General features: G+C 36.6%; 1 protein-coding gene across 4 annotated transcripts; it reads right to left on the reverse strand.

Moving 5' to 3' along the window:
• Positions 1-1099: 1099 nt before the first annotated feature.
• Positions 1100-17213, reverse strand: LOC102075733 (uncharacterized). Of its 4 annotated transcripts, none has more exons than XM_019348194.1 (5): positions 16569-17213; positions 14200-14304; positions 1993-2193; positions 1625-1912; positions 1100-1241 (listed from the first exon to the last, which is right to left on the reverse strand). In XM_019348194.1, exons 2-5 carry the CDS (start codon positions 14246-14248, stop codon positions 1111-1113), a joined length of 669 nt encoding a protein of 222 aa, XP_019203739.1. In that variant the 5' UTR covers positions 14249-14304; positions 16569-17213; the 3' UTR covers positions 1100-1110. The 4 variants fall into 4 exon arrangements, with proteins under 4 accessions (XP_019203739.1, XP_005476795.1, XP_025755871.1 ...); XM_005476738.2 differs by lacking the exons at positions 14200-14304; positions 16569-17213 and adding exons at positions 2727-2813; positions 3129-3173; XM_025900086.1 differs by lacking the exon at positions 16569-17213 and having other exon boundaries at positions 14200-14687.
• Between the last annotated feature and the right edge of the window lie 427 nt (positions 17214-17640).

The following is a 17640-nucleotide window of genomic DNA, read 5'->3' on the forward strand; positions in this document are numbered from 1 at the left end:
TTAAGGAAGGCAATGTAAACTCTCTACCTTTCATAGCTCCAGTGTACAGCATGAAATGTTTTACTCCAACAGCAGCAGCAGAGTGTTAATCCTGGAGCACTGTCACGTTTGTCCTATTGAAACCGCACATTCTTTCATTGCAAAAGTGAACACATGAATCTACTTCCCCTTCATTACACTTTTTACACTTATTTAGATATGTTGATAAAGTCTGAAAATAACGTTAAATCTTTGTAAAAAAAAAAAAGAAAGAAAGAAAAAAAAAGTTTTGAATGCATATGTGCATGAAAAGTTAATAAACAAAACAAAATTCATTTTTGTGAGCTTTTTGAATGCCATTTTTAGCTCACTGTAATATTAGTAATAACTAACTAACTGTTTAGGCCACTAAACTAAACCAAGTCATATGACAGATGAACTGATCTAGAGAGGAGGTGCCATAATAAGTGTGGCCGGTAGATGACAGGAAGGCAAGGCTACTCACGCTCCGATTTTTACCAGAGTAGGTGGGGTAGAAAACCGAGAGAGAGCTAGTTCAAACTGGGCGAGTCCCCATCATGCTCTATTTCGTCTTTGCATTGCTTACTGAGTAAGACCCATAGGATCAGGGATGAGGATTTTTTTTAAACACAAAGCCAATCCAGCCTTCCTGTATTGGGTTGCTGGTCCCACAAGATCAACTAACATTAAAATAATACAAAAACACAGGTCATCCACTGCCCTCTGCTGCTGATATCAAAGAAACACATAGACTAGACTAGAATAGAATAGAATACAATAGAATAGAATAGAATAACGCTTTATTGCCATTGTACAAATACAACTAAACTTTGTACAAATACAACTAGACATTTGGTGCTGCACACCAAATGTCTAGAATCAAGAGTGATATATACCAAACATTCAAAAGTCAAAAACCTGCTTAGCCTCCCAATCACTTTTTTCCTAAGATTAAATCCTAAAAAGCATTTTAACATCAGCAAAAAGCAGTTCTATTTATAAACTAAGCATTTGGTGGACTTCATTGACAGCTAATCATACATGCCCTGTGGGGTTCATGTAAAGGTACATAAACAGTTTTATGCATAGATGTGCGTCCTTTTTTTTTCTTTAGTTTTGCATCTGAAGTTTCTCTATGAGGTGAACACTGATGACAGCAAAGACCATGATGATCAGACTAACAGAGAACACGACTGTCTTCACCATACAGAAGGAGACACTGTCAGAGAAACTCTCAGAACCTGAAACACAGAGCAAAAGCAGACTTTGACTTTATAGCACATTGGGAAAGGATAAAACCAGTAATACCTCTCACTGGATGTGGATACCATTTGATTCACAATGTAATTTTTGATGTATGTGTTTTAGAGCCTGTAATAAAACAACATATGTTGAAAGTACTAAATCTGTAACAAAAAACAAAACAAAACAGGTTACCATTCACTAAATATTCAGTTATAATGATATTGATTAATTACTTCCTGGTTCTTTAGTTTGTTTTTCACACATGCAGACAATAACATACTCCATGTTTGCATGTTATCCAAATGTTTTTAGGCTTACAGTGAATTTCCAGGCTGGAAAATTTTATCAGAAAAAAAATGTATCTGCTTATCTGACTTACCAGCATTTCGAGGACAAAAATGTCCAATCTCTATCATATCTTTGGTCCAGTTTACTTTATTGCTGTAGTTACATATGATGGATCCATCTGACAGGTAGACATGAAGAGAAACGTTGGGCCACCACCAGGTCTCTCTTTGTTCTCCTCCCTCTTGATGGCAAGTTTTGTTATCACATTTAAAAATGCTGTTGATGTCAAAGTTATATGTACTGCAGGTCACAGTAAGGTTACAGGAGTATGAGCTGTTGAACACGGAGTCCACTGTCAGGTTAACTGGAGACAATGGATCTGGAGGCAGATATAAGACATCCAAAGTTTTAGTAATATAGCAGCAATCCAGCACTGGTTTTGATTGTTAACATACCTACAATAAAATAATTCATCCATTTCCATGGCAATGTCATGTTCCACGTCCAATTCATACTCGTAACTATAATTAGGAATTAGGATTCCACTAGCCAAGCCTTCCACCTCCGTTAAGTCCAATTCAGTCCGGTTACTAATATCAAAGTCAGCTTCCACAACATCATGAGTTATATTATCCTCCTCTCCAAACACAGGATGTGACCCTTTAAAACAGTAAATGTGTGAGTACCAAATCAAACACAACAGGTATATAGTCAGTGAATGTTCTATAAATTCTTAACTTCAGAATTCATACAAACAGAATTTAACAGTATTTTAAGAACTTCCATCTTCATTGTTGTGTAGTTTAGGAAAACAATACATTGCTTTTAAATTTCTTTATTTAAGACTCCATTTATAACAAATTTGGTAAATGTACTGACTAGTTATTGACTAGATCTTGTCAGTGTTTATGGCCCACTTACAGTACTTGAGTGAACTTTCATGTTAGATTTACAACCTGAGTTATTAAATCAGATTTTAGTCAACATCGTGTATCTTGACAAATCTACTTTTAGACTTCAAACAATGAAGTAAACAATTTTAAAAACAATATATCTTCTTCCATTCCACTTTGATCAAATTGCACATTCATATAGGTTAACCATGTGTATACTCAGTTCTGCTCCAAGTCTGTATTAAATGATCAAGTCATAAATCACACATGATATTTACATTTAATTAGAAAGTTTCCTACCAAGTGTCTCAGAACAGAACAGCAGTGCCACCATCACAACAAAAATCATGGTTGAATCTCTAACTTCTTTGACTCCAAAATGTGGAACTGTGAACGAATGAAAGGATGACAGTGTTACAACTGTCTCACTTTTTTTCTTTTTCACAGCTACTGGCTGCAGTCTTATAGGGCAAAAGTAAGCACAAACCCTGTTTTATTGCTTGATTTTGTGCATTCATCTACCTAACTTCATTAAAGAATGCACATGAATTAACATTTTGCTTTAATGCACAAACAATGCATTAATTAAAGCTTCAACATTTGAGGCATTTTTTGTTGAAAATCACAATCAAAGATATCAAGCACATCTTGTAATGAGTAAAAAACCAAAAACAAACAAAAACATCTCCCAGATCCACTCACAGGTTTAGCCACAAAGTTTCCTTTGTCACAGTTAAAAGGAACAGGCCCCCATTTTCTCTGAAGGGCCAAACATATGATGCAGACATTAGAATTTATTCTTAGTTAATTATTAGTAAAACATTTAGAATTCAATAGAATGAAAAAGTCTTATTGTTATTGCTCAGCATTTTAACTTTCTCCATGAACTACAGAAATTAAAAAGATATAAACATGATGGTTGAAACTGTTTCAGACTATCTACTTTTTAACACATAATATTGAAGTCCTCACAGTTGATGTAAGATTGCATTCACTTTTAAATAGCTTCATTTGCAGTGACTTCTTTAGGATTTTTAGGATGTAACACCCTTTACATTTTACATGTTAAGCAAAAATACTTGCACGAAAAAACAGAAATGTAATTCAAGTAAAAGGAAGTGGCATCTTTTCACAGATCGAGAACAAGAAAGAGAAATAAAATTAGCAGAACAGCAGACAAGCTTGCTTTTGCCATACTTCAGTTTGCACCCCCGAACCTCGTAACACACTCAAATAGATGTGTTTTTTCAATAATTTTCTCACAAAATAATGTCAAAAAATATGACTGTCTTTCAACAAAAGCAAAATTATTCTTTCTTAAAAGATTCTTTATGGTATAATGATTGCAGTTCAATATACAGATAGTACGTAATAACACAGTTTTAGTATATATGTGTTTCCGGTCATAGAATAAGATACAATAAAAGGTTTGCTCTTTCCATGTTTGCGAGTTTTGCCTTAATGTTCAGTTTGAGAAAAACTGAACTGACAAAAAAGAAGCACAAATTATTTATATAAGTGTTAACATTTACTCATTTATCATTCATCATTTAATCAAAAAGAAAAATGATGTTGTCTCAAGCTTTCTATAACCAAGAAGTGAAGCCATGAAGTGTTTCCACAGAGCCACAGAGCCGGGCCCGTCTCACAGCTGTGTTATTTATGAACTTCCCATCAATGTCTTGTTTCACTGCTTCAATTCTGTCAGTAGCTACTAAAACACTTTATTGACAAAACAGTTTTGTATCTGAATTTCAATGAGACATTATTTTTAGGACACTACAAAAATTGGCAGCATATTATATTGAATATTTTACCACGTGCTTTATATATTTGGTTACTTTTTAATTCACACAAACTTTATCAGCTTGCTGCATTTGGAAAGATAACCAATTCTCATTTGAGGTATATATTTCTGTACTCTTTCCCCATTCTTAGGTTACTTTAAATGTTAAATGAACTAAACGCTTGTTAAATTATGGTGGAACTATTTGTTTATATTTTGACTATTTCATAAACATTCAAAATAATACAAAGAGGACAGTGATTAAAGCAGAAGTAATAACTTCTGAGAAATCAGAGATTGATAGGTTTGTTTTTGATGATTTTAAATTAGTTTAAGATGGACGTGTTCACTAGCTGAATTCCTTTTTTTTTCTTTTTGTTTAGAACTTTGTAGTTATTAGTTGACCCCCCTCACACTGAAGAAACATCTCGAACCTGCTCTCTGGAAAATACTTCTTCTTTTGCAAATGCAAAAGAAGAAATACTTCTTTTGCATTTGCTTCCTACATAACATCTCAGAAAACAGCTTTATCAGGTTCAACAAGCATCAACCAGCATTCATTCATTTTTTTCAGTCCTGTTTTTAAAATTTCAAAGATCATGTTAATGATTGCTTTAGTGTTAATTAAATTAACTGCAGGTGCACTAGAGAGGCAGAAATGATAGAACTAACAAAACAGCAATAGTTTTACAGGTGGAGGCCACTGACATTTTATCCCTCATGTTTTCTGATTGTTTTTCTAACCATTGTCACAGTAACACTATCACCAATGCTGTCAGGCATGCATACGAGCATGTGGGAGCCATTTTGAGTTGCCACAATAAAATGTTAGCCAAATAGTGTAGCTTTCCCCAGCATATTTTTTTTACTTATTTCCATCAAATGATGTGACATCCTTTTATACCTAACACATTACACAGTCATCATCAGTCTATCTATCCAGAATGACCTGATGTGTTTTTTTTCCATACTTTTTTTAGTTTTTAATTCTTTAGTGTGAGAAGTTTAGTCACACTCATAACTTATGTCCTCAAAGTTTGGACTGATAGCAACCTGCAATAACTTCTAAACGTTTTCACAATGTAGAAATAATTAGTATTCAGACACACATTTTAAAGACCTAACAAATGTTCTTTTTAATGTTAAATTTTTACTTTTTCATTTTTGTTTTCAGCTTTACCGTCAACCCAAGAGTAGCTTGAAAGCAGCTTTTGCCCTGTTCAATTAAAAGTAAGGGAACATATTTTCCTTGAGCAACCAGTGCTAGAATAGCACAAAAACAGTATTGTTATTTGTAAATTCTCCTTGGCAATGCAGCCTACCTCCAAAGCCACCCACTGCCATCTGCTGGAGAGATTAAAGAAACACATATGTCAGGATTGTATTTATTTACCCATTGTCTCTTAAACATATTCATAATTTGTTTCATGTTATTTTACTGTTGGCCATAATGGTTAGTTTACATCTATGCATATGTTTTAAAATCTAATTGTACCGAACCATCAGGTAATTTGATTTTTCTTTTCTCTTAGAAGGTAAATTTCTGGTCAATTACGATTGTTATTGTTTCTTTAGTTATACTCACTATTGTTCGTCCCCTTGTTCAGATCCTATCCAGAACAGGTGTATGGGAGGGGTCGGCCCAGCACTTCCTATTTATATAGGTTCATGAAGTCATTATTTGTTGCAGAGCAATAAAAATGTGGCACTATGGTGAATTTCACTCATGTGATTATCATGATCATTTGATCAATTTTAAGTTGCTGTCTTTCACACTTACATTATTCAATCTAGATCCTCTAGCATACCAGGCATTTGCTAAGCTGATAGGTCAGATCAGATCTTAATGCAAACAGTCCCTCCACTACTCTCCCTGTGCCTATTCACTTGGACAGCAGAGTTTAATGTAAAAGAGCCGAAAAGCTAAGAGAAAAAACAAAACTAGAAGTAGATGCAGCAAAACGTGTCAAATTAATCAACATGTTAGCTGTCGGAGCTGCTGCAGCAGTAAACAGTAGTACTAACAACAGCTACTAAAAAGCCCTGGCACACAACAGTTGCTAGCACTAGCCATGGAGAAGTCAGCAGGTCAGTTTGCTAAAGTATAACTTTTAATTGTCTCATGCTTCACTGCTGTGCAACTCAGATCTCCTAACTTAACAAAAACTATACCAACCTGATTAGAAAGAAAAACTCTTTCATTATCGATTCTCTAACAAAGTGAAATATATGTGTGTGTGCATATATTATTTATATCTTTCAGTTTGTATAAAATATATGAATTCTTTTGCGTGTACTCATCCTTTTTGTCCAGGCAAGACCTGTGCAGAGACACAAGGACCCTCTCATCACTGTTGGTGATATAATCCCATTGAGAACTTATTTACTTTTACATATAAAGTTTTGCATGCTATAGAAATTTAGTTCTACAGTGTATTTCCAAGCTGGGGCGGTGGGTCATTAAATTGCTTATCTGTCAGACTTACAGTCATTCTGAGAGACAAAATGTCCAATCTGTCAGATCCTTGGTCCAGCTGACATGACTGACCAGACATATTGCACAAAGGCAAGCACAAGACACTTTCTTGTTACGTTTCTGAACCCTGTTTTACTGCTTGGTGTTGTGCATCAAATAGGATTCATTTATGTAAAACTTGATGAAAGAATGTACATGAATTAAAATTATGCTTTAACAATATGGGACAATACTGAACAATAGAACAATTGAAAGCTAAAGCTAAGGTATCTGAGTCATTGTTGGAAATAAAAATTAAATTAAGCACATCTAGGTATATGAAGCAAGTTTGTTTTTGTTTTGTTTTTTTAAAAACGACCTCCCAGTTCTTTTTCTTGTCCTTGAGAAAACAACTGGTGCCACTGTTAAGGACAAAAAGATAAAATAATACAGGATACATTTTTTTTCAGTGGAATTGTTGCAGGGGTTTGCTCCTGCTCACAGTTTTAGGCACCTTAAAGCTTACTTTGTCATTCGTCACAGTTTGAAAGGAACAGGACACCATTTTATCCTAGTTATTTATTAGTACAACAACTGGAATTTAACAGAATGCAAATTTACTGCATTCACTGTTCATTTTTTTTTTTTTTTTACCCCTTTGCATGACATACAGACATGACAATAGCATGTACGTGATGAGCTCATCAGTCATGACGAAAGACTGTGGTTGTTTCAATTTTTCATGTTGAGTTTGTCATTTATAAATGAGATGACTACGCAGTTTATGTATTAGCCTTAGGATTACATTCACTTAAACATAACTATCTAATGAGACCAAATTCTTCCTTACCAAATACCAAATGCTTGCACTTAAAAACAGACACAGAAAGGGGAAGCTACCTCTTTGCACAGATATTAGCAACAAGAAACAAAAACAAAATTATGTATGTATGTACACACAGATACATTCTCTGTCTTAAAATTAAGTTTACATTTAAGTTGAGACTATTTAGTATAATTAATAGTAGTAGTATTAGTGTAATTATTGTTGTTAGAATTATAATGAAGTGGTGTAATACTTATGTGTTAAGTGTAGGCTGTGTGCAGACAGGAATAGGACCCAAGGTGCAGACTCCGGAGACCAAAGGTGAACTCAAAACAGCTTTAATACTGAACTCAAAAAGGGGTAACATAACATGACTGGAAAAAATCAAAATAAACTTAAACCAGAGGACTAACAGAACACACAGCTAAGTAAACGGTAGAACGCGACAGAGAGCACAGGAAAACACAGGGCTTAAATACGCAGAGGGAGTAATCAGGGAATGGGCAACAGGAGGGAAACACAGCTGGGGCAAATCAGGACTAACGAGACAAAGAAGCGTAAACTGAACACACTGAGAAAAGACAGAGACCTTCAAAGTAAAACAGGAAACACAACACAGACTGAACTTACAGACACAGACTGACTGGACACGGGGATATAGCAACTAAGGATACACAGAGACGCGAACTAGACAAGGGGATACAGCTGACAGGGGAGACAGAGCAACTAGAGACGACAGAGACAAACCATAAGACAGAACTCAAAGAAACCAAAGACTAGAAATTATAAATAATATAACAAACTCAAAAACCCTGGGTCAACGACCCAGGCCTCCTAACATTATGTGCATTTTACTTTTCCATTTTAGGGGGATAGGATCATATTTATGGTTTTAGAATAATGTATTTGGGTACCTGGTGGAGCAACTCAAAATCATGAAAACTGATATTACCATAAAATAAAGTTATTGTTGTTGTATCGTTCATTTCTAATCTCCTTTAAATTTAAATAACTCCTTCAGAAATTGTGTGACCAAAGAAAATAAACAAGTAAATTATTCAGTATATAAAAATATTAAATCATTAAAGAGGAGCTGGTCTATTCCTTTGTATATAACTGCTGTCTATTTAGAAAGGAAAAGTAGGAAGTAGTGTGATCAAAAACATGCATAATGAGCAACAACCATTTATGTATACATGTATAAATAAGAAATTGACAAGAATCCTGCTGTTTAAGGGAATCTCATTTTTAGTTCTCATGTAACACAATCATGTAACATCGACTTGGTTATCATCACAACTCTGTTTTAAGTGACACTTTCCTCCTCCTCAAAGTAAATTCTACACTATCATTAGTAGAGTAATCCTCAGCCACTTCTATGAACACAATTTACTCAAGAATTCAGCTTTTTTAAAACAATATTTAAGTAGTTTTAAGCCCCGTTCTATATTATAATTGCATAATATTTGGCTAAATTCATGTGAAGCAAATTAAAAAGCTGCTTTGGTTTAATGTTAGCTCTTGTTTCTAATTTTATGTACTTTCGGATATCATAACATCTGACAGTGTTTACAGTGCATAAAGGCTTTCCTTTGAGAACTCCACTGTGAATCTCTTTGCTCTGATTAACAATGAGAACTGAGTGAAAAGAAACCAGTGCTATCAAACAAACAATGACAGCTTTTGTTGTGATGCATCATCTGCATTTTGAGGATTTACGAGCCAGTCATAATCTTTCCCAATCCTCAATCCACAGACCTCATACCCACGAAGCCTAGGAACAAATCTCTTGATGCGTCATTGCAGGTAGCAATGCCAGAATGAAGCTTTCCATCGAAAAGAAGAGCAGTGTTTGGATCTGCCGAGTTTAAATGTTTTACACGTGTAAAGTGGTTTTCTGTCTTTTCATATGATTTTGAAGGAAGTACGTACAGACAGTATATAATAAAAAACATAGTCAAAAGTCACATATGTACTAAAACTATTTCATCAAAAATAATTAGTAACTCTATCATAGATGGTTTGTGGAGTTCTTTTCAAGCAAGTTTGCATTGGCATCCAAATGTGTAAAATGAAAATGTGATAAGTGAATATATCTGAATTCTCTATTAGAGCTTTTAAACTGTCTACTGCATTCCAGGAAAATTTCATGTTTCAAAAATTTCAAAGTCATCATGATTTCTTTGCAGTGTATAAATTGAACAAAATAGAAATCCATATAAAAAAAGTTATGACTTCAAGTTTGTTATAAAAGTGTGGAAGCTCTATGTGCAGTGGGTAAGCACTGCACAATTTATTTTTCTTTCTTAAATTTCTCTACAGTGATAACAAGCAACATGATGGTCAAACCAACTGAGAATATTACTATCTTCACCGCACAGATGACAGAGACTCACAACCTGCAACACAACGAACAGGCTAAAACCCCCAAAAACAAAATAGACCCAAACTGTGACACTCACGAGTTTCTCTAACAGAATATGAAATGCAGTTACTGATGGTGTGCACTATATGGAAATGATTTAGTTTTCTTCTTTTACCCTAAAGCCTGTAATTTTTTTCATTGATAAACTACAGCAGTATGTGAAAAACAATAAAACCCACTTTTAATATGCACTGCTCAAACAGCTGCTTTAGTGTTAATAAAATTAATAGCAGATGCACTAGAGAGGCAGAAATGATAGAACCAAAAAACAGCAATGGTTTTACAGGTTGAGGCCACTGACTTACTAGTCTATCTCGTCCCATATCCGGCATTTCCCAACTTCTGAACATATATATTTGAATATGACAAACTTTAGCTTTTACCTTTACCCCTTACTGTGCAAAGATTACTATGAAAGAGGGTTATTCTTATCTAAACCTGTTCTTTCATGTGACCAGTCACAAGTCCAGTCTGGTTGGTCTCACAGATCTTATTCTGGGTGTAGATGGAAGTTCTGGAGAAATTGTCTCTGAAATGTCCGTACAGCACTGCTCCCTGGCTCCCACAGATTCTGGCTCCCCACTATCACTCTCAGTTTGGTCTGGAGGGCGTTTCATGGGAACAAGATGCCGACGGTTCCGCCTAATTCTCCCGTGAGGTCCCTCTATGAGATATTGTCGTGGTGTTGTGTGGCTGCCAATAACGGCGCCACTGGCTCTCTGGTCTGTGATCCACACTTCTTGTCCTAGACTGAGCCCGTCGTGGCTTGTGCGCAGTGACAAAGGTTGTATGACTGTGCCTCTTAAGTCCTCCTCTCTTTCTCCCTCCTGGCAACAACCACACTATCAGGAAGTGCAGGGTCAAGCAGAGATGGCAGTGTTGGCACTGTGGTGTGAAGATGTCTCCTCATTAAGAGTTGGGCTGGACTGTAGCCATTCTTCAGTGGGGTGGCTCTGTAATAGAGTTAAGTGTGGATCAGCAGCTTTCCTTAATAGATTCTTGACAGTCTTAACTGCTTGTTCGGCTTTGCCATTGCTTTGGGGATATTTTGGGCTGCTCGTGATGTGGCGAAAGCCATACAATTTTACAAATGTCTCAAAAGCTGCCCCCAAAAACTGCGGCCTATTATGTGTAACCAGCTGCTCGGGGATCCCGTGACATGCTAAAATCCCTTTGAGATGATGGATTGCCCCTCTGCATCCTCTAACTTTGAAGGTGTGAATCTCCACAAATCTCGAGGCGTAATCCACAACAAGAAGGTAGGTTTTCTGCCCCGGACTAGCACGTCTTCCATGTGGCAAACCACCCCTTCCATGCCATCTGTAACCTCTGTGACTATCCTGTTGTGGAAATGCTCTGGTGCTGAACCAATCCTGAATGGCAGTCTCTTGAAGTAATAACGCCTGAACTGTGTGATGAAAGTGGTGTATTTGGCTGAATTTTCCATCAGAGGTATTTGCTAGAACCTCATCTTAGCATCCAGCTTGCTGAATATGCTGGCTCTAGCCAATCTGCCCAGTGCTTCCTCCACCGATGGCAGTATCATTTTCTCTCGACACAGACTCATTAAGGTGTGTAAGGTCAATACATATATGCATGGCTTCTGTCTTCTTTGGTACCACCACCATGCCCAAGCACCAATCAGTTGGCTCCTCACTTCTACAGCCTTAAAACATCTATAATAATTGTAAAAAATAAAGTTGGCTATTTTGCGGACTTATGATTACTGTCTCGAAGTGCATCACAGTTTAATCAGAGCTGTGTCTTTGACAGCCTGAATAAGGTTTGACAAGATAGTCCACCTAAAAATAGTCACTTCCTCTTTCTTGCAGTGACTCAGTTGCCTGGTTCTGAAAGAAAATAAAACCAAAACATCAAAAGCACATCCAAGGAGCTCATATAAACCAGTGTGACCTAACAGGCCAATTTTTGTTTTTGAGAAGTAGTGTAAATGGAGAATTTTGAGAATTATTAGGTAGTATCCTGTTATATGACTTATATGTTTGCTATTTTAAGCAAAGTTTATAAGATACATTTATTTGAATAGTTCAAAAAAGATGAGGAGCAACTGCTAACACCTTTTCTTATTTTGACCTCTTAACACCGTGAACTGTGTAAATTTTTACACTGTTATAAAGGAGGTATTAGAGCTGCTTAATAATTTATTTTAAAGCAACCAATTCCCCAATAATTTCCAATCATAATAAAAAAAAACTGTAAAAATAATTAAATCAAATGAGGTGTGAGTACATGACTTTACATCTCACGTCTTTTTTTCAGGTCTTTATAGGGTCTGAAATTTGTTTGCACTTCATGGAAAGGACTTATAGGGCTAACTGTTTAGGCCACTAAACTAAACCCAGTCATGTGACAAATGCACTGATCTAGAGAGGAGCTGCCATAATAGGTGTGGCTGATAGATAACAGGAATGCAAGGCTACTCGGGCTCCAGTTTTTACCAGAGTACGTGGCATGGATAACCAAGAGAGAGAGCTAGTTAGAACTGGGCGAGTCTCCTCAACCACCATGCCCTATTTCAGCTTTGCATTGCTTACTGGGTAAGACCCATTGGATCAGAGATGAGGATTTTTTTTCTAAACACAGAGCCAATTCAGCCTTCCTGTATTGGGGTGCTGGTCCCACAAGATCAACAAACATTAAAATAACACAAAAACACAGGTCGTCCACTGCCCTCTGCTGGTGATACCGAAGAAACACATAGACTAGACCAGACTAGAATAGAACAGAATAGCGCTTTATTGCCATTGTACAAATACAACTAAATTAAAGGTGCTGCACACCAACTGTGCCGGAATAAAATCTAAATTGCTGACAGCATGAATAAATAGCAAACAGGAGAAATGTCTACAATCAAGAGTGATATATACCAAACATTCAAAAGTCAAAAACCTGCTTAGCCTCCCAAATACTTTTTTCCTACGATGAAATCCTAAAAAAACATTTTTAACATCAGCAAAAAGCAGTTCTATTTATAAACTAAGCATTTGGTGGACTTCATTGACAACTAATCATACATGCCCTGTGGGGTTCATGTAAAGGTACATGAACAGTTTTATGCATAGATGTGCGTCCTTTTTTTCTTTAGTTTTGCATCTGAAATTTCTCTGTGAGGTGAACACTGATGACAGCAAAGACCATGATGATCAGACCAACAGAGAACACGACTGTCTTCACCATACAGAAGGAGACACTGTCAGAGAAACTCTCAGAACCTGAAACACAGAGCAAAAGCCAGACTTTGACTTCACAGCACATTGGGAAAGGATAAAACCAGTAATACCTCTCACTGGATGTGGAAAATGTAATTTTTGATGTATATGTTTTACAGCCTGTAATAAAGCACCATATAACACTAAAGCTGTACCAAAAGTAACAAGTAAGCATTCACTGAATAGTCAGTTATAATGATATTGTTTAATTATTTACTGGTTCTTTAGTTTGTTTTCCACACATGCAGATCAATAACATAATGCATGTTTGCATGTTATCCAAATGTGTTTAGGCTTACAGTGAATTTCCAAGCTGGAAAATTTTAACAAAAAACATTTATCTGCTTATCTGACTTACCAGCATTTTGAGGACAAAAATGTCCAATCTCTATCATGTCCTTGGTCCACTTTACTTTATTGCTATGGTTACATATGATGGATCCATCTGACAGGTAGACATGAAGAGAAACACTGGGCCATCCCCAGGTCTCTCTTTGTTCTCCTCCCTCTTGATGGCAGGATTTGTTATCACATTTAAAAATGCTGTTGATTTCAAAGTTATGTGTACTGCAGGTCACAGTAAGGTTACAGGAGTCTGAGTTGTTGAACATGGAGACCACTATCAGGTTAACTGCAAACAATGGATCTGGAAGTGTATATAAGACAGGCAAAGTTTTAGTAATATGCAGCAGTCCAGCATTGGTTTTGATTGTTAACATACCTACAATGAAAGAATTCTTCTATTTCCATGAATGGATTAAAGAAATCGCCTTCTATCTCCGATACATTCCAGACGTGGTCATCATCATCATCATCATAAGTATATATATTATCCTCCTCTCCAAACACAGGATGTGACCCTTTAAAACAGTAAATATGACAGTACTGTACAAATCAAACAATAGTTATATCGTCAATTAATCTTCTAAAATTTCTTCACTTCAGACTTCATATGAAAAGAATTTAACAGAATTTTAAGAACTTCCATCTTTATTAAATGATCAAGTTATAAATCACACTGATATTTACATTTAACTAGAAAGTTTCCTACCGAGTGTCTCAGAACAGAACAGCAGTGCCACCATCACAACAAAAGACATGGTTGCATCTAACTTCTATGACTCCAAACTAACGTCTATGACTCCAAAATGTGGAACTGAGAATGAATGAAAGGACAACAGTGTTAGAACTGTCTCACTTTTTTTCTTTTTTCACAGCTACTGGCTGCAGTCTTATTGGGCAAAAGTAAGCACAAGACACTTTGTCATCAAGTTTGCAAACACTGTTTTATTGCTTGATTTTGTGCATGAAATTGCATTAAATTATCTAAAACTTCATTAAAGAATGTACATGAATTAATGCACAAACAATGCTTTAATTAAAGCTTCACTTTTAAATAGCTTCATTTGCAGTGACCTCTTTAAGATGTAACACCCTTTAGGTTTCACATGTTAAGCAAAAATACTTGCACGAAGAAACAGATGTGTAATACAAGAAAAAGTGGCATCTTTTCACAGATCGAGAACAAAAAAGAGAAATAAAATCAGCATGCTTGTTCCATACTTCAGTTGGCACCCGAACCTCATAACACATTCAAATAGATCTGACTAAGCTAAATTCAGTGGTTAAAACATGATTTACACAGTTTTGGGGGGGGGGGGGGTTCATAATTTCCTCACAAAATAATTATTTATTTAATTTATTTTATAATGATTGTAGTTCAATATACAGACAGAATGTAATAAAATAACACCGTGTAATCAAAAAGAAAAATGTTGTTAAGTCTCAAGCTTTCTATAATCAAGAAGTGAAGCCATGAAGTGTTTCCACAGAGCCACAGGGCTGGGCTCCATCTCAGAGCTGTGTTATTTCTGAACTTCCTGTCAATGCCTTGTTTCACTGCTTCAATTCTGTCGGTAGCGACTTTGTTTACAAAACAGTTTTGTATGTGAATTTCAATGAGACATGACTTCTTGGCAGCATGTTATATTGAATATTCTTTTACCATGTGTTTGATAAATTTGCTTACTTTAGAATTCACACAAACCTTATCAGCTTGCTGCATTTGGAAAGATAACCAATTCTCATCTCAGGTATATATTTTTATACCCTTTCCCCATTCTTGGGTTACTTTGAATGTTAAATAAACTTAATCCATGTTAAATTATGGTGCCACTATTTATTTATTTATATTTCTACTATTTCATAAACATTCAAAATAACACAAAGAGGACAGTGATCAAAGCAGAAGTAATAACTTCTGAGATATCAGAGACTGATAGGTTTGTCTTTGATTATTTTAAATTAGTTTAAGATGGACATGTTCACTGAATTCTTTTTTTTTTTTTGACATACTACTACAGTAGTATGTCAAAAACAATACAACCTACCTCCAAGTGATTAAAATGCACTGCTCAAACAGCTGCTTTAGTGTTAATGAAATCAACAGCAGGTGCACTAGAGAGGCAGAAATGATAGAATCAACAAAAGAGCAATGGTTTTACAGTTTGAGGCCACAGACATTTTGTCCCTCCTCATGTTTTCCAACTGTTTTTTCTTACCATTGTCACAGTAACACTATCACCAGTGCTGTCAGGCATGCATACGAGCATGTGGGAGCCATAGAAAGTACTGAGTACCATGTTGCTGCAATGAATTTTCAGCCAAATGGTTTATATTATATACAAACTAAAAGATATATATAATATCAAATGTACACACATATATTTCACTTTGTTTGAATATAGATATTGAAAGAGTTTTTCTTTCTAATCAGGTTGGTACAGTTTTTGTTAGGTTAGGGCATCTTAGTTGTGAAGCAGTGAAGCATGTGAAAATTAAAAGTTATACTTTAGCTCAGCGGTCCCCAACCTTTTTTGCGCCACGGACCGGTTTATGCCCGACAATATTTTCACGGACCGGCCTTTAAGGTGTCGCGGATAAATACAACAAAATAAAACTAGTGCCGGTACCGAAAAAAAGAAGATTTATTCATAACACACGTGAAAAGACCCAGGAAAACCGAGTTAACGATAAAAACGATAACAAAATAACGCTGAAAACCGATAAAAACCCTGAAAACCATACATTTCACACCTGAGCCTAAATTCTCGCGGCCCGGTACCAAACGATTCACGGACCGGTACCAGTCCGAGGCCCGGGGGTTGGGGATTACTAAAACCGTGATTTTTTTGCGAGAATTGTAACCGAGGACAAGGTATGAGTAAACAGGGCAAAGAAATAAATTGATCAGTTATTTATTACATTAATTAGACATTTAGACAGTTATTTCCAGACAGGATTTACAACACATCCTGCTGATATCCCAGCTGCACATGAGACTTACCACACAAACTGTGTGAAAATAACACAACTCTGCAACCTGTCACACCCCGCTTAGCGACACTGCAATCGATTTACCTGTGGCACACACTGCAAACATTTCGGGTCTCAGCGCAGCTGGGAATCAGCGCTATGCAGGACCTGCGCTATCCATGACCACAAGCTGGTCAACCTCCCTCACTCCATCAGGAGTATGAGTGCAGCGATACAACACAGACTCCCTTTGTTTCATCCGCCCCCATTGACGGACCAATTCCCTCGAACCCTTACCAAGACCATCTCTTTCCTTTGAATCTGGCAACCTGGCCACCTCCCAATACTTTAAGAAAGGACCAACCAATCTCTGTAACCTACAGAGATCAGAGAAAGAACAACCAGGTAAAACACTTATCTCTGCCTGAACACTGGGAATCATCTCACACTGCACTCCAATATCATTAGATAAGGGACAATCCAATTCCATCACAGTTCCATGTAGGCGGGACAGTGCGTCTGCATTAGCATTCTGAGCCCCAGGCCGGTATTTTATGGTCAAATCAAAAGCTGCCAGCTCTAATGCCCACCTCTGTTCTGTGGCACCTAGCTTTGCCGTGGACAAATGGCTTAGTGGGTTATTATCTGTAAATACAGTGCAACGATGACCCAAAAGATACTCCCTAAACTTTTCAGTGACTGCCCACTTGAGAGCTACAAGCTCAAGCTTCATAGAACTATAATTTCTCATATTCCACTCTGTAGGCTTTAAGCTCCGACTAGCAAAAGCTATTGGCCGCAACTTACCCCCATACTCCTGGGAGAGCACTGCCCCTAGACCACCATAGCTTGCATCTACTTCCAACGTAAATGGCTTCTGAAAATCAGCAAAAGCAAGCACTGGTGCAGGAACTAGGGCAGCCTTGAGCTGATGAAAACTTTGTTCACACTCTAAATCCCAAGAATCCAATAACAGTTTTTGGGGGGGGGGTCCTAACTTTTCTATCTGGAGGGAGGAGTGTAGAGATCAGTCTATGCAAGGGAGCAGCCATGCGTGAAAACCCAGCTATGAATCTCCTATAATAACTAGCAAATCCTAAAAAGGAACGCAGTTCTGCTAGATTGCTGGGTGTTTTCCAATCCCGCACTGCAGCTATTTTATCTGGATCAGTAGAAA

The sequence above is a fragment of the Oreochromis niloticus genome, linkage group LG18, assembly GCF_001858045.2.
Source record: "Oreochromis niloticus isolate F11D_XX linkage group LG18, O_niloticus_UMD_NMBU, whole genome shotgun sequence".
In the NCBI taxonomy this organism is placed as follows: Eukaryota; Metazoa; Chordata; class Actinopteri; order Cichliformes; family Cichlidae; genus Oreochromis; species Oreochromis niloticus.